Source organism: Erpetoichthys calabaricus, chromosome 1 (genome assembly GCF_900747795.2).
Source record: "Erpetoichthys calabaricus chromosome 1, fErpCal1.3, whole genome shotgun sequence".
NCBI lineage: Eukaryota > Metazoa > Chordata > Cladistia > Polypteriformes > Polypteridae > Erpetoichthys > Erpetoichthys calabaricus.
Window position 1 is genome coordinate 50,947,201 of NC_041394.2, and position 24,693 is coordinate 50,971,893.

Here is a 24,693-nt window from a genome sequence, read left to right on the forward strand (position 1 = left end):
GACTTAACGTTGAGGCCATTTAGCATGTATTCAATAGTGAGAGTGGCTGAGTAGCATTACTTTGCCTTACATTCAGTAAATATGTTCTATGGAATGAGGAGCAAAACACCCTCCAACATAATTTTGCTTTTAATCACTTATTGTGGAACCAGTTCCTAACGAATGGGTCAGTGCGTCTTTTAATAATTTCTGTTTTTAAAGGAACGGGAGACAAAGAATTCCAGTTAAGATGCCGATCACTTGTCCCTTTAAGGACAGATTTGGCATTGGCAGGATAGATCCTACCCCCTTCCTCTCTTTCAAAACAGGCTATTGGTGACACATTTCTATAGTACAAAGCTTCATTCATTTCATATTTCATTTTTTACACTGGTGGCTCTTCAGCCCCCTTCCACAGGAATCCCAGCTATGAGGCTGAGAAACACTGCTAAGTGGAGCACTTCGACGGCATGATGGACGCCCAGGGGTGTTGGACAGCTGCTCCCCTCCTCCTTAGGCACACAGCCTGCCTTGCACCACTGCAGCTGTCTTGGCAGATGTCCCCGCACTGTCAGTCTTTTCTACACCATTGTTCGCTTGGCTGCCCCAATCACAGGACTCCCAACGGGTTGACTTCCATGTATAGGCTAAATACACAGCATGGTCCAGGTAGCCTTTTCTAAACAGCAGGCTGTGTATTATATAAAATAAAATCAAAAACAACCCTATAAACAGCTAGTGGCAGAGAAATGAGCTGTAACCTTTCATGCTGCCTCACACTCCCACGTTCACAGCAGATACAAAGTCCGTCTGATAAGGTATCAGGGCTGCTGGTGGTGGCATTCCAAACAAAAAGTGTAAACCCAGTGATCACCATACTACCCTCCCTCCCCCACACCCCACGCCCTAGCCATTTGTAAAATAGACTCTCTGTCTAAATTAATCAAGAAACAGAGTTCAATCTGAAATTATCATTGAGCAAATTTAAAATGCCAATAGTTAGATCATGTAGGGCAAATTGGGGAAAAATTTGAAAAAAACCCAAAAAAAACGGGTATCATTGCAGTCTCAAAGCACTTGGTTATCCAGGTAAAAGTGGAACTTTAATTGTTCTGGGTGGAGTTTATATGTCCTCCTGTGTTATTTTAGGTTTCCTGCTTTTACTCTTTTTTCCTTATTATAATATTTATCCATTCATCCATTATCCAACCCGCTATATCCTAACTAGAGGGTCACAGGGGTCTGCTGGAGCCAATCCCAGCTAACACAAGGTGCAAAGCAGGAAACAAACCCCGGGCAGGGCACCACCCCACTGCAGGGCACACATACACATGCACAGACCAAATACACACTAGGGACAATTTAGAATCGCCAATGCACCTAATCTGCATGTCTTGGACTATGGGAGGAAACCCGCGCAGACACGGGGAGAACATGCAAATTCCACGCAGGGAGGACCCCGGGAAGCAAACCCGGGTCTCCTAACTGCGAGGCAGCAGCGCTACCACTGCGCCACCATGCACTTCAGTGAATGGCAAGCCACTTCAACCACCACTAATGTGTAGCATGCACCTGGATGATGCAGCCATTTTTGCACCGGTATGCTAACCACACATTAGCTGTTAGGTGGTGTAATGGTGAGAAAGGGACAATTAGAGACAGGGGTTGATTAGGGAGCCAGAATGACTAAGCTATGGTGGGCAATTTAGCTTGGACATCAGGAAACACACTACTCTTTACAACGGATGACCAGAGAGGGATCTTTTATGACCACAGAGAGTCAGGACCTTGGTTTTATTGCTCATCTGAAGGACAGTGTAATTTTTACAGCACAGTGTCTGATCACTTTACTGGGGCATTGGGATTCACATTCAGACCACCAACACTTCTTCCACCGGCAACCCAAGCATTTCCTAAATGGTCCTAAGTACTGGCCAGGACTGAACATTATTAACTTTAGGTGGATGACCTGTTCTGAAGTGCATCTGGTATGGTTAAAATTATGCTTAAAAGCACTGTAAGTATGGGAGTGAGAGTGCCTGGGGCCAACCTGGCATCAAAGAAGTTGTTGCTTGGCTTGGGTTAGATGCTGCTAGGATAGATTTCACCCTGTCAACCACCTACTCAATGCCCCTATACTGGAAATGGAAGAATGAAGCGGGCATTGATGACGGAAATCATTTGCCTCCTGACATGGAGCAGAAATTTGCAGAACCACAGGTTGCCCCACATCCTCCAAATGTGAAAAAAGGGTACCATTGAACAGTGTGCAACTAAGTCTTTGCAAAATTTAACAGCCATTAGAGACTTACAAAACTCTGCACAAAATAGAAAACACATCAAACCAGTCAATCAATCAAGATAACTTGAAAGTTACAGGAAGAACTGGCAACTGAACCAAGCAGCATGGTGACTGTACTCAATTCATGTTTCACACACTTTCTGAAAGCAGATTGTGATTCCCATGTTTCACAAGCCTTGAAGTGCATCCTGACACTGTTCATGTCTGTATCTTCCTGAGTCACAAAGCACTGCTTAAGCTCTTATTGCTCCTTAGCAGGGACTCACAACAGCCTCAGTGTCATTTCAGCTTCAATCCTGCCACTAGATGCAATTTCAGCCTTAGAAAGAAATCAGGCAAAATTTAAGTCTCAAATTTCAAACCCTCTGGCATTGCTGTGAAACTATAGGCTTGTTGGCATCTCAGTCTCAACTAAGATAACAGTAGATGGCAGCTCAGTCAGTCTAACTGCATTTCACACCTAAGATTGAACGGCACTTTCATCATAACTTGAACTAAGTGGCATTTATGTTTTTCCTTGGACTATGTTTAAATAATACCCGGATGGTACTCTTAAATAGGATTATCTTACTCATAAGACTGTTTTTTAGAGAAGTGATGGCCAGTCCAAAGTTGATTCCTATGTTGTTCTCAATGGTGCTGGGATAGGCCCTAACTCTCCATGACCCTGAATTGGAAAAAGTGGAAGGAGATTTGCTGGCATTCACATCAAAGATAAGTTGAGTGTCATTTCAGTTTCAAGTGAGATTTATGTTACTTAACACTGGTTGGGCACTTCAGTGACATCTAGGGCTCACTGGCACTGCGGCCATATTAGTGGCATTTACAACAAAACATGGACTAGTAATGATTTCAGTCACAACTAGCATTGATTGGCATTAGATGTAAATGAGAGAAGGTGGCATTCTAGTGATATGTACTTGGGGTAGCATTTTGTTTGTCTGAAGTAAAGTTTATCTTGACTACAACTTGACAATTCTGGAACTGTGTGGCATTTTAGTTTCAGCTACTACTGAATGAAACTTCAGTCTGTAACTGACTTGCTTAGCATTTCAATCACACCTTGGGTCTGGCTGATTCTTACTCAGTATAACTCAGTCATAGACAAAACTCCAATGTTTGCTTGCTTACTTTCATGATGCTAGGTGCCGCCTGGCGTAATTATCTCCTAGGTCTTAACCTACCAGGCAATACTTGGCTTGTGAAGCCACACTGCCTCAGCTCCCTTCCATCCACACGTCACCAGAAACGTTTTGTTTGAATATTCTCACCCAAAGTTTAACTTATAAGGACCTCAACCCGCAGAGGAACAGCTCTGCAGTGTTAGGCGTGCTCATCTTCTTGTTTTTTTTTTTTTTGGGTGTTTTAAAAATCTCTCCCCAGCCCGGCCTTTTCTTAGCTGCTTCACAAGGTCACAAGCAGACAACTCAACACCTTATATGGGATAGGGATTCTGCTGCGATCACAGCTGCGCTCTCCACTCTTTTTAGGGCTTGGAGAGGAGTGTGTTTGGAAGTGGGGGGGGGGGGGGGGGGGGCTGGACGGCCCATCACACCGGCCTCCTCCTCTCTCAGGCCGGGTATTTAAAGCAGCCCTGCACCCTCAACTCTGTCCCAGTGGAAGCATCTCTCTAAGTGTCTGAATTGGTGAGTGTCTTGGTCTTTGGAACTCTTCAGCATTCTAGGAGTCTAATTGGGTTTTCAGGGATATCCTGGGCTGCCTGAGAAACACAGACGTCTGGCACTGAAAAAACACCCAGGCAGGCTGTACCCAAGAGTCAGAGGCTCTTTTGTCATCTTCAATGGAAGCCAGCAAACACCTGATGGCCAGATTTTTTTTCTTGCCTATTGTAATTTTTTGGAAGGATTGAGGTCTTACCCTTTTTGTCATAACTCCAAACTTTGTGGTACTATAACCCACATGTCTAAGTTGCAGAAGCTGTCTGTCGAAGTTTTATTGGCTTTTTTTTTCTGAGGAAGTTCTAAAAAAATCAAGATTTGGAAAGAAACGATTTGGGCACCATTTTGTATTTTTTCTGTTTTATTCTAAACAAATATGAGTTAATATGAGAGACATGTACAGCTTCTTTACTTTGACTTTGGTATTTAAAGATTTTACAAATTAAGTTAGCACAGTTCTTTTAGTAATTCTCTGTTTTAGGGGTGGTGGGCAGGTTGAATTATGGGGCACTTAATTACATACTGGTTCTTGATTCATGAATGCTGGCAGACTATACCACTATAGCAAATGGCTTATCTCTCTCTTTCTCTTTGCTTGCAGACCAACCCCCCTCAACTGACCAACCATGTGTGACGACGAGGAGACCACCGCTCTTGTGTGTGACAATGGCTCCGGGCTGGTCAAGGCTGGCTTTGCCGGAGATGATGCTCCCCGAGCTGTCTTCCCTTCCATCGTGGGCCGACCTCGCCACCAGGTAATTAAAATATAACACCTTGCTTTATAAAGCTATAATTCACAGTGGTTGTATAAAAAGCTTTGGATGCTGAGTATAGCTGGTATGTGTTAAGTTAAGCACATATGGAGTTATAAAAATATCCAAAAGTTGAAAACATATTGTTATCTTAGTGCATGAATAATCACAAGGAGCAGTGTGGATTTATAAAAACAACAGCACCAGCTTTCAGGCTGACGGTCACCTTTAAAAAAGTTGCTTCTTAGTTAGGACATTGCTGAATCTCACTTTGGTCCAACCTGGCATAGTGAACCATGTGGCAGCGGGGGATGTGGTTATCAAATTTGTAGAAATTCATTTGTTTTTAAAAATCAGCTATCATTTCTTTGCTTAAACTCTGACTTAGAAAAAGCCATTTGTCAAATTGTTGAGGTTGATTGTCAATGCAAGGATCAACCTACAGTTGTAGCCTGCCTTGTGTCCAAAGCTGCCAAAGTAGGCTCAGACTACTTCTGAATTGAAGGGGCAGTGATTTGATATGATGGGTGGCACAGTGGTTAGTGCTGAGGCTTCTGAGCTCTGAAGATCTGAATTCAGTTCCCTCATTGGTCACTAGGTGTACTTTGTGTGCTCTCCTCATCTATGAACAAGTTTTCTCTGAATCTCTGATTTTCTCTCACATCCAAAGACTTGCATTGGTGATTCTAAATTAACTTGGCATGGAAATGATGTGGATATTTTAGAATACATTTTATATCACTGTGCCATTTCATATTAAATTATTGCACAACATACAAGTAAGCTAAAAAACAACTATAATTATAACACACACACATACATAAGGACTCTAAAATATAAAGTTGCCCTAGAATTGTGGGTATGTGCTTCAGTATGCCACGCAATGGATGGATGTTTGAAGAATGGAAGATCATAAATATTTTTAAATTGCATTGCCAAGTTTGTCATTTAACAACATTTTATATATTAAGTACATAGATAAACTTGTTTTTTAAGGAGTGCTCTGTTGTCTGTGCTGTGCATTCATACTAATGTGCCATTAAACCAATGAGATTTAGTCAGATTCTCATTAAGGGTTGCTGCTGTGTGATGGGATGGACTACTTTCATGAGCCTCTCAGCATCCAGAGTATGTTCTTAGTTGTTGTTGGTGTTGTAAACTCCACTAAACGTTTTATAAAGTTTTGGGATCACTGACAACTGTATGACAACTGGTCAGTTCCTCCCCAGGTAACATGCTGTTGTTTATTTAGCTAGAAGGCTCATTTATATTTATTACTTTTTTAAGCCTTCCTGCTGTCAGCTGTCATTTAAAACCCCAAGCAGCTGTCACAAATGCAACAGAGGGAAAAAAAAGTTTTAAATTGCATTATCGGCCTCAGCAACAAAAAGCCTAAAGTAACATAAACAGTATGCATTACCAAGTGTGACAACATAAGGACATCCTTTAAAGCAATGATTTACGTATGTCTGCTGCTTTTATTCCAGCTAATCTGAATATCAGCTTGGCTGTAATTAAAGCATACATTTGCTTTGCCTGAATTTTCAACCTATAACTAGGATTAATCAATATCTGAGACCACGATGGGGGGCCACAGGCTGGGTCTTGACAAGTATATACAAGATTATTAGAATATCAAGTCACCACAATTGGGTTGTAATTAGGTCCACATCAAGGAAATGACTGTGTTACTTGTAATGTTGTATTTAATTTTTTTCAATTAGGGGCTAGGGAACAGCTAAAATTTGCATGCTTTAAACAAATCCTTGAGAATAGTGTTTGCCATAACAAAATGAAAGAGTTTACAATAATGTATGGTTTCTAGAATTCCACCTAATTATTGTCCCTTTTCAGGGTGTGATGGTGGGTATGGGTCAGAAAGACAGCTACGTAGGAGATGAAGCCCAGAGCAAGAGAGGTATCCTGACTCTGAAGTACCCCATTGAGCACGGCATCATCACCAACTGGGACGACATGGAGAAGGTAAGTGTGCCAAATGGTCTCCCTTTGATCAAAAAGCAGGCAAAATTACAACTGGGAGTGTCAGAACTAGAAGTGAGCTAGAGAAAGGCATGTTTAGTTCTACAGATTTTTTCAAACATAGCATTAAAACAAGCAGGGGACTACAAAGATGTGTTCAGTTGGGGTTGTTGCACATATTTATCTTGTTGATCTTTTCATGGAGATTGAATCATAGATTCTCTGAGATGGTTTCTGGTCTAAACATTACTATACTTTGCAAATTAAACACAACAGGGTGGAGCAGTCATAGCACCACTGCTTTGTAACAAGGAGACCTGTGTTTGCGTCCTGAGTTCTCCCCGTGAGATTCCTCTGGGTGCTCCGGTTTCCTTTCACTGTCCAAAGATATATAGGTTAGGTGGAATGGTTACACTAGACTGGCCCATGTGGGTGTGTGTGACTGTGTTCCTCTGCAATAGACTGCTGCCCTGCTTGCTTGGATAGTCTCCAGCCCCCCATGGCCCTGCTCAGAATTAAGTGGGCTTAGAAAATGGTATGATACAATGTAGAAATGAAATTTTGAGGGAGACCTTCTTAGAAATACATTGTTATAGTGAATGTGATAGCTGTGTGCTTACATAAGTCCTGCAGTTCACCCTGCATATTTTACAAAATCATCAATGAAAATTAAACTAGCTTATTAGAAAAACTGTTTAGTATTATGTATTATTGTAACACATTTCATACATAAACATAGATCAGATCTTGCAAAGGCTACACATAAAAACAAAGGTTTCATTAGCTGCATATTCAGATAGATAGATAGATAACTTTATTAATCCCATGGGGAAATTCACAATGTGCTTACAAAGGTATGCTCATGAAAGAAAACACTTGTAACATTATGGACACATAGTGGGCTCTGGCCCTACGAGTTACATCATTATTTAACATTAGAGCAGTCACATACATTAAAGGATTAGAAACCTTTCTTTTCTTCAGTTATACAATATCTTTTGCTTAGGGACAGTGAGCTATAATATAATTTGCTTTCAATTATATAGTGTATAGTGTGGTACCATGGTGGTGTAGCAGTTATTACTGCTGCCTTATAGCTTCAGGGACCTCTGTTCAAACATGGGCCTGGTTACAGCCTGTTTGAAGTTTACACAGTTATCCCATGTTTGTGTGAGCTTTTTCCACATTTTCTCTCACATTCCAAAGCATGCGTGTACCCCCAGACTTCTCATCACGTCACAAAGGTCATTCCTGTCTATTTCTCTGAACCCAGTCCTCATGGTGTTCCTCTTAATTTCTGCAGATCTGGCACCACACCTTCTACAACGAACTTAGAGTGGCCCCCGAGGAACACCCCACCCTGCTGACTGAGGCCCCCCTCAACCCCAAGGCTAACCGTGAGAAGATGACCCAGGTAAGAAATGAGGGGAACACTCAAGCTAAATGGCACATTGTTACACTGGAACATGGATCCTTATTGTTTCAACGTGAGAATGCACACACTGTAAAGATATAAAAGGGAAGAGCTGATGTATAATTATTATAACAGTTCTCTTCTGCCTTTAAGGGATGACACAGAAATGAGCTGTGTTGCTAGGCCCAAAGTGGCAGACAGACATCTGCTTCAGAATTACTTACTGCATAATTCATTCTGTACAATCAGTTAGGAACCCAGGTGTTTATGCAGCTGGCTAGACCTCTGGGCATGGATGCCAGTGGCATGCTTCTAAACTTGTGTTTGTTTTTCTCACCACCCTACAGATATTTTGGTCTGTAACAGTCCCCTCAAGTTATAATTTTATCATTTGATTGGTATTGGGCAATTAATCCCTTTATTATTGATAGCAAATCAGAGATGAACTTTTGAGCATCTTGAAAGTCAGTGCTGGAACAAATTTACCATTTTAAGCTTTACTTTTGGCTTTTCTTTCAGATTATGTTTGAGACCTTTAATGTTCCTGCCATGTATGTCGCCATCCAGGCCGTGCTGTCCCTTTATGCTTCTGGTCGTACAACCGGTGAGTATGACAGATGCAGTAGTGTGAATCAGTGTGTGCTAAGCAGGCAGATACCTTAGCACTCTCAGAAGTGCTTGGTTCAATTCAGAGTTGTGGGTGATTGCAGAGCTTATCTATGCAGAATAGGGGGTAAGGCAGGAACCAGCTTTGGAAAGCTGGCAGTTCATTCATGTATATACTCACATTTGCATTTACAAAGGGACATTTTGAAATTACCAATTAACATAGCTAGTTTGTCTTAGGTTTTTGCTCCCACATCCCCAATGAACCTATGAACCCCAGAATACCTAATGAAAAATTCATGCATACATTAGGAGACCATGCAAACTCTACACAGAGAATGAATGAGGGCAAGAGTCAAACTGAGGACACTGGATCTGTGAGGCAGCAGCACCAATCACAGCACTCCTTTCTCACCATAGGTGAACTATTACATGCCTTAGAATTATTTATGATGGTGACACTGTCCATTTCTGTATCATCAGATACTTTGGACAACCATTGTGCTTCATATTAAAAATATTAAATAACACAAATAAGTAACTTGGTTGTCCCCTTCGGAGATCCAAAAAGGAAGTCAGTCATGAAGCACTTTAGGGTTTATACCAACTGACCACATCCATGCACTTGCCATTTTCCATTTAAGGATACATGAATTGGAGCCTGGGTGACAGGGTTGGAAGTCTGTGGACAGACACCAGGTGTTGAGTCACAAAGCGCATGCACAGGGCCAAATGCTTGCATGAATGTGGATGAAGCGCCATCAATCCACCTGAAAGCCTGTCTTTGTAAGGCTTGTGGAAACGCCACAATCTGTAAACTTCACAGGCAGGTTACTCCAAATGCAGATTCAAATCTGAAAGTGCAAAGCTACAGGATAGAAATTCCAGAACTGGAGTAAGTTAGGCTTGTTCATGAATGGTGGAAAAGCCAATCTATGCCCGTTAGCAGTCAGGACAGAATGGAGGTGTAACACACACACATGCATCAAACTACAACTTCTCTAGGGACAACACACAACTGATATGGAGAAACAAAGTTGGTAGCATTATGACAGTTGAAATGTGTATGATCTTTCTCATACGTCAAATGTCCTACCCCTCTGAGAGACATATGTACAGTTAAAGATGTCCATGTTATGGAAGCTGTGTAGTTGATAACCTAATAACATGACAAGACGTCTGGAGAAGAAAACAGCCAGATGTATTGTCTTATTGCTTGTCATTTCATTTATACATTATACTGACTGCAAAATTTGTTTCCATAGGTATTGTGCTGGACTCTGGAGATGGTGTTACCCACAATGTCCCCATCTATGAAGGCTATGCCCTTCCCCATGCCATCATGCGTCTGGACCTGGCTGGTAGAGATCTCACTGACTATCTGATGAAGATCCTGACAGAAAGAGGCTACTCCTTTGTAACCACTGGTGAGCTATTACCATGGAAGTAGGTTAAGCAAATCCTTAAATGAAAGGACACATAAGGGCAACGGAAAGACTAGCTAATGATTTGTGAGGTGTAGTGGGAGAAATAGTAATGTGTACCTATCAAGCTGTGGGAAACCTTTTACAGTGGCTAAGAAGGGGAAGGTTACTCCATGGGTATACAGGGCAGAGCTGGATGTCGGGATGTTCCAATAGAATATCAAAGGCTTTAAGACCTGAATATCCATCAGGAAGGTCCCACCAGCTCCCCACTTATTTCTTGCTGTTACCCAAAAGCAGCATTACTGTGGATTGTACTAACAACTTTAACTTACTTTCTTCTCCAGCTGAGCGTGAGATTGTCCGTGATATCAAGGAGAAGTTGTGCTATGTGGCTCTGGACTTTGAGAATGAGATGGCCACTGCTGCTTCCTCTTCCTCTCTGGAGAAGAGCTATGAGCTTCCTGATGGTCAGGTTATCACCATTGGCAATGAGCGTTTCCGCTGCCCTGAGACCCTCTTCCAGCCTTCTTTCATTGGTAAGTTTTTGCTTTAACCTTCGCTCAATACACAAATTATTTGGAATAAAACTTAAGGCTACATACCTCTCTGAAACAAAGGCCTGCTTCAGGATGACTAGGTTAGATAGCAAAAATATGTCAGCATGCTCAGAGCAAAAAAAGATGTTTCAGGAGAGGAAAATTTAGCGCAGTATTTTTCTTTGACTTATGCCATAAGATCAGAACACGCTAGCCTACTAGAGGCTTTCTGGCTGGCATTCTTACATGGCCTTTTTGCCACAGAACTGCTCTTTGGGATCAGAATGATAAACACTTCCAATTATTTCTTCTATAGGCATGGAATCTGCCGGCATCCATGAGACCACCTACAACTCCATCATGAAGTGCGATATTGACATCCGTAAGGACCTGTATGCCAACAATGTACTGTCTGGTGGAACCACAATGTACCCTGGTATTGCTGACCGTATGCAGAAGGAAATCACTGCCCTGGCCCCCAGCACCATGAAGATCAAGGTAAGAGATGAAGAGGGCACAAGTATTAAAAGGATGACCATTTGAAGAAGTAGTCATTGTGCGGACATCAGGATTAGCCACAATTCACCCAAATATCCCCATCTCGAGCTTTACATCCTTGACTGTGTTCTTTGAAAGTGGCTTGGTGCTTTTAACGTAACCATTTCAGGCAGGAGTGACCTTCACATATACCAGTAGCAATAATGTGCAGGTTAAAGAGTACAGGAAAATTCTTACTTGCATTTCCAACCACCGAGCAATACTTATTAAAAAATATGCTAGAGAATGTGAGGTAAACCAGAGTAGAGCTCTGTTCAGCCTTGACTCAGCATCTTTTCACATTTAACTGAATTATCATGACAAAGGAGGTTGGAGCTTTTCACTCTATGTTCACACACCTCACATACCTCTCCTATTCTTTTCCAGATCATTGCTCCTCCTGAGAGGAAGTACTCTGTTTGGATCGGTGGCTCCATCCTGGCCTCTCTGTCTACCTTCCAGCAGATGTGGATCAGCAAGCAGGAATACGATGAAGCAGGCCCCTCCATCGTCCACAGGAAGTGCTTCTAAAACCACTTCCACCCTTTTCCAACCCTCCTTCCCTCGTCTGTCTGTGTACTCCACTGTTCTTTTATGTGCTTTTGGAATAAAAATAGATGTGCTTGTAAAACAGCCACATGGTGACTTCTTTCTTCAGGGTATAACTGAATTCACTCCGTTCTCATTCTTAGAGGTTTCTTCACCTTTGCCATCACATTTAGAGACGGACGGAGCAGGGACCTCAGAAGACATTGTCACTTTTAGTTATCTGGACTGAGAAGGTCAAATGGTCATTCCACTAAGCTGATGGAAGCTAGCCATAAAGGGGGCGATGTGGGGGAGAAAGATCATTATGATATAAACTGGTGAGGCGTAGTGAAGCACATAGAGCACGTCAGGCACACATTAGCAAGGAGCCATTTGTCTGCCCTATCACAACAGCAACAGTGTCAAGGCTGGCACCAGCTCTGGATGGGATGGCACATAATTTGTTGCTAAACACACAGAGAAGTTAAATGTAAATCGATTTAGCTGGCAGAGTGGCATTCAAACTTTATTAAATGATCAAAGTCATTTAACTTTAGATCCTGCTAACACATAGAAGGCACTTCTAAACACTGGCAACAGATACAAACTTAAAAGTACAACAACAAGCTGGCAGAACGCAAAGGCATTTACTTATTTAGCTGACACTTTTATCCAAAGTGAATTGCAACATTTATGATACAATTGGTTACATTTCTTTTGTTTTTCCAATTGGAGCACAGGCAGGGTCACTCAGTGTTAGTGCTAGGATTTGAACCCACAGCCTCATGGTGTGAAGTCCAAAGCTTTAACCACTGCTCCACAAGACAAGACAACCTGATACAACACTGTATGAAGGTGAACAAACAAACTGTAGTGAAAAACCAAAGACAAACCCAAAGGCACCACTTGACAGACCCGAATGTTCACATCTACACATCCATTCACATTCTCAGGGCAGCTCTTACAGGCTACATAACGACACCGCCAAGACATACATAGGACTTTGGGGGCTTCAAAGCCATCTTTGCATTTTACCAGGGTGGGGGCTTCCCTTCTGTCTCAGTTGCTGATGCTGATTCTTGGAAGCCTTTATCAGTAAATATAATCTGCTTGGCATCCCTTGCTGCTGTATCTGTTCTTAACAGCCATTGGGGTTGGCACCAAAGTGGTTACCTTTCTGTCTCATCTCTAATTAGAAAAGGAAATTCCTGCAGAAAAGACCTGTTTCTTGTGTGTTCTTCCATTGGGGAAAACAAATATTCAAATACGACCTTCTCTGACACTGGCATCACTGGGACCACTCTCAGGTGGTTTGAGTCTTTACCACATGGGCAGATCCTAGCGAGGAGAGGTGACAGGGGTGTCCCATGGATCAGTTCTGGGTGCTCTCCTCGTCTCTCTATACAGCTCCTTGTTAGGCCCTATCATCCTGTCCAATGGTTGCTCTTATCAGTAAGTGAAAAACAAAATCAAATTATGTCAAACCAGCCACAGTTATACAAACTAAAAGACCAGCCAAGCCATTTATCAAAAGTACTACACGTTCACCTATCCCCATTCTCTGATTTTTGTAAAAACATGCAAAACACTTTCTAAAATACAGGCAGCTTAGGCAAATAATCCTTAATGATGTGTTGTAAAAGTCCAAAAGCTTTAAGTATGTTTTTTTTATGCTCTGTTGGGAATTTGTTTACTATACAATATTGTACTGCACTCCTCAGGCTAGGTGGCCTTAACAAGCCCCTAATTTAATCAGGTTAATATATAGGAGACATGGGCACACTAGACCTTATTAACTATTGGAGTGCTCCTTATACAGTATAGTTGAGATGTCTGTTAATAATGAGAAGTAGTTCAAAGTCTTGTACAGTTGGTAAGGTTTTATTGTGCGTACGCCTTCCATAGCACGTACTCATGGATTATGTAATGTCTGGAACAGATGTGTACTTTATTTATCTTTAGTTCCCTGTTTGTCTGGCTCTGATGAAGGGGTACATTCCCAAAAATACATGTAAGCCTGATGGACATGGTGTGAATATTCATTGATAGTTTATACCTCGGACACTGTGGCTATGTCGGCCCCCTGGACTTTGTAATTTACAAAATGTCATTAAGGGCTGTTTGCTTGACCGGCCTGTAGTTTGGAAAATGTTGAAAGCCTTTGTCCTCGAGTCAAGAGGAAACTGGGTACTTGTGAACTTGTAGTACTTAATGTGAACAAACTGTTTTAATTAATTAGAACATTAGAACAATCTGCACGAGAACGGGTTATTTAGCCCAACAAAGCCCACCAGTACAATGCACTTAATTAAAAAATAAGTCGATTTTTTAAAGTTCCTACAGTCCACTGTCTACCACACTGCTTGGTAGCTTATTCCATGTGTCTATGGCTCTTTGTGTAAAGAAAAACTTCCTTATGTTTCTGCAAAGTTTACCATTAACAAGTTTCCATCTGTGTCCCCGTGTTTCTCATGAACTCATTTTAAAATAACAGTCTCGATCCACTGTACTAATTCCCTTCATAATTTTAAACATTTGAGTCATGTCACCTCTTAATCTTTTGCTTGAACTGAAAAGGCTCAGTTCTTTTAATCTTTCTTCATAATTCACCCCCTGTAGCCCTGGAATCAGCCTAGTCGCTCTTCTCTGGACCTTTTTCTAGTGCTGCTATGTCCTTTTTGTAGCCTGGAGACCAAAACTGCACACAGTACTCAAGATGAGGCCTCACCAGTATGTTATAATGGCCTGTCTCTTCTCATATCATTATATTTTTGATGATACCCTATGGTTCATGGCATTCCCTCCAGTGAAGCACCTTCTATCACAATTCGGTACTCAAATGTGGCTCTTGGTGCCACGGCTCACCTGCCAAGTTGTTTTGCCTGCCTAAGGTAAAGTCATCCCTGCTGGAGGATCGCAGGAATTGTGGGGTAGAGGGGTCCTTTCATCGGATTGGCTTGCCCAGCGCTGTTTCAGCTAAGGAATGGCCAAATGGGGGAGGCAGCTTGATGGCTGAGGTCTCTAGGACTCTAAACAAATCCAAATCATATTATGTGATATCATCTACTGTTAAAGTCTGGTCCGTATTTGGTTTTATTTTTATACTGTATTGAGGATTTGTTCTGTTCTGTGTATTGTGTTGTATTGACCCCCTTCTTTTTGACACCCACTGCATGCCCAGCCTACCTGGAAAGGGGTTTCTTTTTGAGCTGCCTTTCCCCAAGGTTTCTTCCATTTTTTCCCTACAAGGGTTTTTTTGGGAGTTTTTCCTTGACTTCTTAGAGTCAAGGCAGGGGGGGCTGTCAAGAGGCAGGGCCTGTTAAAGCCCATTGCGGCACTTCTTGTGTGATTTTGAGCTATACAAAAATAAACTGTATTGTATTGTATCAGCCAGCATCTCTGCATGTCTCACTGATACTGAAACCTGGACGAAGAAGCATCATCTCCAGCTCAATCTGGCCAAGGCGGATCTTCTTGTTACTCCATCTTTGTTCAGCTTGGTTCATTATCACTAACAGCTACCAAGTGTGTACACAGCCGTGGGGTGGCCGTCTTTCACCGACTATGTGTATTAAGTTCAGTCCTTGATGCTTGCCTATAGAATAGTGAATGAGTCAGTACCTATAATTATATATATTATACACACACACAGTTAATCATCATAGTAGTCTAACACCAAGTCCATTAAGCTTCAGGGATATCAGTCTGTCCAGTTAGGAAGCATGCGTAATTGTGAATCAACTTCTGCTTTGGTGCAAATGAAAGTGACAACAGGTGCACTGGAGGGCAACAGCAAGACACCCCCAAAAAGGGGATGGTTTTGCAGGTGGCAGCCACAGACAATTGCTCTCTCCTTATTTTGTTAGTGTCCTTGTCACTACTGGTAGCATGAGATGGTACCTGCAGCCAATTCAGGTTGCACAGGTTGTCCAGCTCATCCATATGTGCCTTCACAAGAAGGTTTTCAGTGTCTCCCAGCACAGTGTCAAGAGCATGGAGGAGATACCAGGAGACAGGCCATTACCCAAGGTGAGCTGGACAGGGCCATAAATGGACATCAACTCAATAGCAGGACTGGTTATCTGCTCCTTTGTGAGAAGAGGAAGAGGAGAAGCACTGCCAGAGCCCTACAAAATGACCTCCAGGTGGTTACTGGCATGTATGTTTCTGATCAAACTGTCAGAAACAGACTCGAGGAGATACCAGGAGACAGGCCATTACACAAGGGGAGCTGGACAGGGCCATAAATGGACATCAACTCAATAGCAGGACTGGTTATCTGCTCCTTTGTGAGAAGAGGAAGAGGAGAAGCACTGCCAGAGCCCTACAAAATGACCTCCAGATGGCCACTGGCATGTATGTTTCTGATCAAACTGTCAGAAACAGACTCCATGAGGGTAGCATGAGGGCCAGACATCCTCTAGTGAGACTTGTGCTCACAGCTTATCACCGTGCAGCTCAATTGGCATTCTACACAGAATACCACAATTGGCAGCTCCGCCATAGGTGCCCCGTTTCCCTTCACAGATGAGAGCACAAGTAACAGACGTGAAAGAGTCTGGAGCCACCGTGGTGGACATTATGTAGTCTGCAACATCAGTCAGTAGGACCAGTTTGGTGGTGGGTCAGTGAGGGTCTGGGGAGGCATATCCTTGGAGGGTCACATAGACCTCCACCTGCTAGGCAATGGTACCCTGACTGCTGTTAGATACTGGGATGAAATCCTCAGAGCCACTGTCAGACCTCACGCTGGTGCAGGACAATGCCCGGCCTCATGTGGCCAGAGTGTGTAGGCACTTTCTTGGATGATGAATGCACTGATGCCATTGATTGGCCCCACATTCCCCAGACCCGAATCCAATTGAGAACATGTGGCCATTATGCATCGGTGCATCCTACACTGCCAAGTAGCACCACAGACTGTCCAGGAGCTCACTAATGCCCTGATCCACATCTGGGAAGAGATCCCCCAGATTACTATCCACCATCTCATGAGGAGCATGCCCAGATGCCGTCAGGAGCGTATACAGGCACATGGGGGCCATACACACTACTGAATCCCATGATGAATTGCTGTTATGAGATTCACGCAAGTTGTATCAGCCTGTGATTTAAATTTTTGACTTTGATTTTCGGTGTGATGTTGAATTCAGTCCTGAAAGGGTTGGTGATGTTGGTTTCCATCGATCCTTGTTATATCATTGTGTTCTTAAAAAAATTACATAGTATTACTCAGTAAAGATTTTCCACTTGAATATTTCGTTCATCGAGATCCGAGCTGTGATTTAAGTGTGTTTTTTTTTTTTGAGCAGTGTATATGCAGACACTTATGAGGTCATGTGCTCCTTCTCAACCAATCAGATCTGTTGATGAATGGCATCTGGTGACCTCAATACAGACTCTTCTCGTGTGAACCTCCTAACTGAGGGAACGAGCTGCCCACCACCATACAAACTGCTGACTCCCTTAATACTCAGGAATTGTAACTCACTTGCATTCTGATCCGGGTTCTTCACGTGTGATGATCCGTTTTCTAACCTTGTCCTGTAGCACTTGTTCCCAAACAGACCTCAGACTGATCTTTACTCGATTATATTGACTTCCGTTTTAAGTTGTTTTGATAAAAGTGCCTGCTAAGCAAACAAATGTAAATGTTAATGGAAAAACCAGTAACACCAAGAGAGTTTAAAGCAAAACACAAATCCTAATAGAAAGATGGTCCAAATTATTAGCTAAGGACATGCATACATGAGAATTACTGTGGGTAAGAATAAGGACTCTAGCAGTTAGGGAAACAGAAGAGAAGGGGTGCCTGTCCAAGCGTACGTCAGTCTGGGATCGGGTAAAAGCACAGAGCAGTGGATACACAAAAGGTTATGGAGGTGCGAGAAAGATTCCTTTATGTATGTTATATAGGAAAAAGAAAAGTCAAAAATGGCACAAGGTTCCTCACAGCACACAAAGCCATGACTGTGTCGTCTCCTACAGTGATGCAAAGTGCATTTATTCTTTTTGCCAGGCTCAATTCCAATTAAGATAAGCTGTGCTTTGTTGCACTCTTTACTTATGCACACTACAGCAGAATTTTAAAATTGTTTTAGTAATGCATTTGACATTTTTATCAATAATCTCTACAGGGATAAAATGAAAAAGATGAAGCTGTAATCTGAAACATAATCCAAAGCAAAATGTATCCATTTGTCTTACATTAAATATGACAAAATACATTCTTAAAGGCAAACAAAACAGAACTGCTTTGTCACACAACTCAAAAGATTAACTCATTTACCCAGAATCTCACATCCTACCATCTTCTGCCATCTTGTTAGTAATTAGTCTTGAACATATGCTCGACATTTCTCTGAACTGTGAATTGCACAGCATAGCTGCATTCAAAACTTCATTGTGGCGATTTTATTTTCTTGGATGACAGAATGAACTCCATTTTGCAAATAAAAATACTCAGCCCTATTACACCTTGGTCAGACTGTTTCAATGCTCTTCTCATTATTCTACCTGCACAAAGTGTCACTAGAATTCAACGGGCTCAAACGTCCATCCTGCTATGATTTCCATGGCACGTGCTTACGATCAGAGATACAGTCAACTTCAAACCACTCTCACCCGATTACACTTGTGGACAATGTCTACCCTTTATAAACTCCCCACTTGCAGATCTTCAAGCTGCTTGTAATTCCTTAACCTTGGCATCAGTTATTTGTGAAAAAAAATCTGTCTCATGTATTGAAATCCTTTACTCTCCTTGTTCTTTACATTTACAAAATTTTTCATCAGTCCAACTTTTAGATGATGCCCTGGAGCAGCCAGTTCTCTTTAATGTAATGAGACTATTCAGCACTGCTGTCCCATTTGTAGTACTTGGTATATCCAATCTGCCTTTCTAGTGGTGGCGCCGCTCTTCTTAGATCACTTGAGATGTTCCAGATGTAGCAGTTGGACTGTATTTGTATACTTATGAGAGGAAACCATAAAAATAGGCAATTGCAAAAAAAAAAAAAAAAATATTAAAGGGGATTTTCCTGATCAGCACGACAGACAGACATGGCTGTCCATCAATCTGACGATGATGCTGTCCATCCATTTGTGCATCTCTGACAATGCTCCTTTTGTGTGTACACTGGTTATAGAACAGCCCAATTCGGGAAAGGCAGGCCCTGGGGCAAGATTGTAAGACAAACTACACAACATGCACAGTAGATTGGCGTCGACACAGAGATCTTGGGACACTCTTCTCTTGGTAATGAATCTGTTGTCGTTCCAAGTGACAGACTCCTTTGAACGTGGTCAGTCTCCAAATTTCATGGTTCCCAGCAAGCTGCCTATGTGTAATGGAGCACGCCTTGAGCAAATGCTTCATGTTGTCCTTCAATCAACAGAACAAAATCCATAGGATATACCCAAAAGTGCTCAGGAAGCAAAACCTTTGCTGACCAGTGTTTTTTATCTTGAGTGGGATATACTGTGTGAATTTCCCCTTGGGATTAATAAAGGATCTATCTATCAATCTACTCTGTGAAGGTGATTGCTATAAAAAGTGCTACATAAAATACAAAACATCAAGTTAATTAAAAGAAGATCAAGATAAATAAAAAACACAAACTTAATACATTTAGAGAATCACTAACAAAGATTTATTTGGAAGTAATGACTTAACTTCTTGTGTTTGCTCTGCAATCACTCTTTCACAAGTCTCACATATAAATGGATTTGTGTCCTATCTGAGAGGACCATAAATAATAAATACATGACAAACTACTCGGTGATACCGTGGTAAGGGCAGCATTCCAAATGGAAATCAAAGCTAAAGCCCTGAGCGTGAGAAAGTATTGTCTCAAATGAACCTGAATTTTGAGTGCATTCTTCTTAAAAGTGCGTCACTGCAAAGTTAAAGGGTGCCTCTTGAAGTGCATTACATATTAAAAACACACAACAGTGGTTTCCAGAATAATCTTCAGTGGGTGAGTTGCACTGGTCCCTGGTAACATGACCACTTGTTTGTCAACCAAGGCAACTGAACTTTTAACTTCAAAAGGTTCAACCTGATGTTACGGCTGCACTTCATTTAGGGCGCCCATTTCTTGCTTCTCCCAAAGATTGGCAATACTCTTCACTGAGACGGCAGGTGTCATCGCAGATCCATAACAGTAAGACTGCTTTCACCGATTGTTATGTGTCCACATGTCTGTTGACAAAAGAGGTTTAATTAAGCATGTGCGAAGGACTCAGTGACGTGACGTCAAGTGAGGGTTTATAGAACAAACAAGACTGCCTATTCAGAGGATATTAAAATACAAATACTGGGGTCAATAGTTTCACCTTGTGGCACAAAAAGCAAACATACTGAATAGAGAAAGACTAACGAGTAAACCTACCGCAAATAGTGGGGGTTCCCGAGGATGTGGATGAAAACCTTTTTGCTTACACGAGGAGATCTCTTCCATTCCATAATCTGTTAGTCTGAAATAACCAGTCCTAAATAAAAGTAAAACATGCACTTACATCACACACTGTTTTATTTAACTAAGCCAAATTAAGTGTTACAAAATTAACATCTTTTCTGCTTTTCCTAGGGGCCAATGACGGTGACCTGCTCAAAGCATTTTATCTGGCTAATGTACGCCTCAGCTTTCGAGTTCAGATTTATCCTACAAGTGAAAGCATAGCAAAGATGTAGACAAGAGACTAGGGCATTACGAATGTGAATGCTGCGCTACAACAGTTTAATCTTAAATCTTGAAGACTAAGGCTTAGAACAAAAACCAATGTACAGTGGTGTGAAAAACTATTTGCCCCCTTCCTGATTTCTTATTCTTTTGCATGTTTGTCACACAAAATGTTTCTGATCATCAAACACATTTAACCATTAGTCAAATATAACACAAGTAAACAGAAAATGCAGTTTGTAAATGGTGGTTTTTATTATTTAGGGAGAAAAAAAAATCCAAACCTACATGGCCCTGTGTGAAAAAGTAATTGCCCCCTGAACCTAATAACTGGTTGGGCCACCCTTAGCAGCAATAACTGCAATCAAGCGTTTGCGATAACTTGCAATGAGTCTTTTACAGCGCTCTGGAGGAATTTTGGCCCACTCATCTTTGCAAAATTGTTGTAATTCAGCTTTATTTGAGGGTTTTCTAGCATGAACTGCCTTTTTAAGGTCATGCCATAGCATCTCAATTGGATTCAGGTCAGGACTTTGACTAGGCCACTCCAAAGTCTTCATTTTGTTTTTCTTCAGCCATTCAGAGGTGGATTTGCTGGTGTGTTTTGGGTCATTGTCCTGTTGCAGCACCCAAGATCGCTTCAGCTTGAGTTGACGAACAGATGGCTGGACATTCTCCTTCAGGATTTTTTGGTAGACAGTAGAATTCATGGTTCCATCTATCACAGCAAGCCTTCCAGGTCCTGAAGCAGCAAAACAACCCCAGACCATCACACTACCACCACCATATTTTACTGTTGGTATGATGTTCTTTTTCTGAAATGCTGTGTTCCTTTTACGCCAGATGTAACGGGACATTTGCCTTCCAAAAAGTCCAACTTTTGACTCATCAGTCCACAAGGTATTTTCCCAAAAGTCTTGGCAATCATTGAGGTGTTTCTTAGCAAAATTGAGACGAGCCCTAATGTTCTTTTTGCTTAACAGTGGTTTGCGTCTTGGAAATCTGCCATGCAGGCCGTTTTTGCCCAGTCTCTTTCTTATTGTGGAGTCGTGAACACACTGACCTTAATTGAGGCAAGTGAGGCCTGCAGTTCTTTAGACGTTGTCCTGGGGTCTTTTGTGACCTCTCGGATGAGTCGTCTCTGCGCTCTTAGGGTAATTTTGGTCGGCCGGCCACTCCTGGGAAGGTTCACCGCTGTTCCATGTTTTTGCCATTTGTGGATAATGGCTCTCACTGTGGTTCGCTGGAGTCCCAAAGCTTTAGAAATGGCTTTATAACCTTTACCAGACTGATAGATCTCAATTACTTCTGTTCTCATTTGTTCCTGAATTTCTTTGGATCTTGGCATGATGCCTAGCTTTTGAGGTGCTTTTGGTCTACTTCTCTGTGTCAGGCAGCTCCTATTTAAGTGATTTCTTGATTGAAACAGGTGTGGCAGTAATCAGGCCTGGGGGTGGCTACGGAAATTGAACTCAGGTGTGATACACCACAGTTAGGTTATTTTTTAACAAGGGGGCAATTACTTTTTCACACAGGGCCATGTAGGTTTGGATTTTTTTTCTCCCTAAATAATAAACACCATCATTTAAAAACTGCATTTTGTGTTTACTTGTGTTATATTTGACTAATGGTTACATGTGTCTGATGATCAGAAACATTTTGTGTGACAAACATGCAAAAGAATAAGAAATCAGGAAGGGGGCAAATAGTTTTTCACACCACTGTATGTAAATGCTTTTTTATGTCTACACTAACGTTTTCAGATTGTTTCAGATATGCCAAAATGGGTGACTCTTTCCTACTGGACATACACAATTTTTCAGCCAAGAGAGGTGTTTGTTTACAGAGCAAACTCTAAATTAATCAAGTGATGCAAGTATGAATACAACACTAAACTAAATTTCGTAGTTTGCTTTAAAGGGTAAAAACAAGTATAAAGGTAGTGAAAGCCATGGAAAATACAGATTACCAAAATGAATATGGCAAAGTATTGGTGTGTTTCAAGGCATATTTCACGTCAACTGAAGCACACAAGTTAGGAAAGGTCGATCTACAGTGAAAATCAAATCACAAGAAAATTGAATTCACTATTTAATTTAAAACACATGACAATTTGTTTTCCCCATCCATTGCCACATGAGACCCTGAATTTTCAAAATTTATAAGCATTGGTGAACATTTTAGAAAAGACTAGCTTTTGATGGTCAAAAATGAGGTTTCAGTGTAGATGGAAGGCCACAACAAATAAAAAGAAAATGCTGCATTTTCAAATGTAACCATGTTAGTGTGGATTACTGTAGGCCTACGTCATCTCAATTCTTAATTGTCTTTAAAGGATTTGAGCAGATTTTTTTCAGCTGTGTGAAACAGACACTCAAGGACAAAGATAGACACTCAGAGCAAACTGTAACCAAGAAGCACGTCTTTACACTGCTAGTGATAGAAGTTATCAGCAGACTGCTCAATCCCACACCAGAAGTGACACATTTTCTCTTTGAATCATTAACAGCTTTTTTTTTTTCAATTAAGACTTTCAACAGTTTCTGACTTTGTCCGGACTACTAATTTTTAGTTTCAATATGCAGACATTTTTCAACATGGATACTTTTGAAAACACTCTCCAAAGTCGAATACCTCTGAAAACGCTGGCCTCAGTGTTTCAGTGTTAAATAGTGAAAAGGCAGTTGTTGAAAACTCAGACTTTAATCACACTGTGATTGGTTCACACGTATTATGTGGCCCTTCTCTGACTGGGTCCTACTCATTACAGTTTTTTATTCCCCAATTGATCCACCTTCACAGAAACAAACCATATTCCAACACAGTAGACACAGAAGAATTACTTTCCATGTTGCTTGTAGTGTTGCTTAACTACATACATCTAAATTGTATTTTGTACAATTTGAATATTGCATACATTCAAACATAAAAGGCAAATTATTTACTGTTCACTAGTCATACATCACTCCCTGAAGAATTTTTCCACCAGTGCAAGCATACCACGTGCAGGAGAACATCTACAACATATAGGTTTTGGGACATTTTAGTGTGAACAGAGATATGTTCTTAAATTATATGAAAATACTACTATGGATGGAAATCATTCTGGTTTAAAATGTCATTTATAAATGAAAACGTAGTGTGGACGTAGCCTTAGATATTATTGTCATTACCACACTATATTCTATCCTAGTTAGTTAGAGGTCTTTGAGAGTTTCACCCAAAAATGAATCAACTTATCCTGCAATTCAGTTTACCTATTGCTATTGCTCCATATTTTCCATTGTAGTTACATACTGCTGCTACTTGTGATAATGTTATTTGCTCTGTGATGATGCATGTTATTTGTGTAACATTATAAAATGAAGGTTGCAGGAGTGTAAATGCTCATGAATGCTGGTAAAGGCTCTATTGGGATTGCCATCATGTGCTCCCATCACAAACTTGAAAATGACCAGTAAAAAATTTACCTGGTCAATCATCCATTCAGTAAAACCTACTACCGCATCTTCATACACGTGCACTGTTGTATTTTCAAATGGTAGAAGGTGGAGAGGGCCGGAAAACCTGAATATCTCTGCTAAAGTAAGTAAAAGAGGATTAAAGGGGAGGCAGAAAGCTACTGCTGTGCAGCTAAACTACTTAGGCGAGGTGAACTGATGAAAATGGTGGCTGATGTCAGCAAGTTAACGCGGTGCAAACTTGATGCCAAATTAATAAGCACGTCTGATTAGTACAGGAATGTTAGAAATGCTAGCGCTTTCCAAGTGGGTCAGCATCCCTCTACTGGTATGAGAAATGGACTGGGGTAGCACAGAGGACACGAGTGTTGTTAAAGAAAAGAGACAAATAGTGGAGTTTTTGTGGTTGGTACTTGGAAGGTAGTATCCATGACAGGTAGAGCAAGGGAAATATTGATGTGTTAGAAAATAGGGGAATAAATTTACGAGGTGTGTAGGAAACAAGGAGGAAGGGAACACATGCTATGGAGAAAGGAAATGTTATTGAATTATATTATTGTAGATAACAGAATGGAACAATAGGTGTAGGAATTAAAGTGAAAAAATGGAGGCATAAGCAGATAAAAGTTTGAATGGTTTGTGATGGATTACTTTAAGAACTGTAAGATTATTATTGGACAACTGAATCATGAATGTAATATCAGCATACACAGAAGAGGAGCTGGAAGTCTAAGTGGGGGAGGGATGGAGAGATAATTTCCATGGCACACATATAAATGGGAGAGAGAAAAGGGAGTGATTTATATGA

At 41.3% G+C, this 24,693-nt stretch overlaps 2 protein-coding genes and 1 long non-coding RNA gene across 4 annotated transcripts in view; 1 reads left to right on the plus strand and 2 right to left on the minus strand.

Moving 5' to 3' along the window:
* Window positions 1-3,814: 3,814 nt before the first annotated feature.
* On the plus strand, window positions 3,815-11,845 carry LOC114649837 (actin, alpha cardiac muscle 1). Its single transcript, XM_028799191.2, has 9 exons — window positions 3,815-3,927; window positions 4,562-4,715; window positions 6,567-6,695; window positions 7,996-8,106; window positions 8,626-8,710; window positions 9,978-10,139; window positions 10,484-10,675; window positions 10,992-11,173; window positions 11,600-11,845. Exons 2-9 carry the CDS (start codon window positions 4,587-4,589, stop codon window positions 11,741-11,743), a joined length of 1,134 nt encoding a protein of 377 aa, XP_028655024.1. The 5' UTR covers window positions 3,815-3,927; window positions 4,562-4,586; the 3' UTR covers window positions 11,744-11,845.
* On the minus strand, window positions 11,044-11,593 carry LOC127527007 (uncharacterized). Its single transcript, XR_007934363.1, has 2 exons — window positions 11,330-11,593; window positions 11,044-11,275 (listed from the first exon to the last, which is right to left on the minus strand). It is a non-coding gene; the product is annotated as an uncharacterized LOC127527007 (long non-coding RNA).
* A 7,524-nt stretch (window positions 11,846-19,369) lies between the features above and the next one.
* The window catches only part of stambpb (STAM binding protein b), a 38,597-nt gene continuing 33,273 nt past the window's right edge, over window positions 19,370-24,693 (minus strand). For both annotated transcript variants that reach the window (XM_028799232.2, XM_028799240.2), the window contains exons 9-10: window positions 20,134-20,233; window positions 19,370-19,943 (exon numbers count right to left, since the gene is read on the minus strand). In XM_028799232.2, the coding sequence (XP_028655065.1) occupies window positions 19,887-19,943; window positions 20,134-20,233 (157 nt within the window). In that variant the 3' untranslated portion in view covers window positions 19,370-19,886. The remainder of the gene's footprint in view (window positions 19,944-20,133; window positions 20,234-24,693) is intronic.

Excerpts from the sequence above, each read along its gene's own strand:
- LOC114649837 (XM_028799191.2), top strand. The coding sequence starts at position 4,587 with ATGTGTGACGACGAGGAGACCACCGCTCTTGTGTGTGACAATGGCTCC. Across the intron at positions 8,107-8,625 it reads ACCGTGAGAAGATGACCCAG|ATTATGTTTGAGACCTTTAA; the intron begins GTAAGAAATGAG and ends CTTTTCTTTCAG. Across the intron at positions 10,140-10,483 it reads CTACTCCTTTGTAACCACTG|CTGAGCGTGAGATTGTCCGT; the intron begins GTGAGCTATTAC and ends TTTCTTCTCCAG.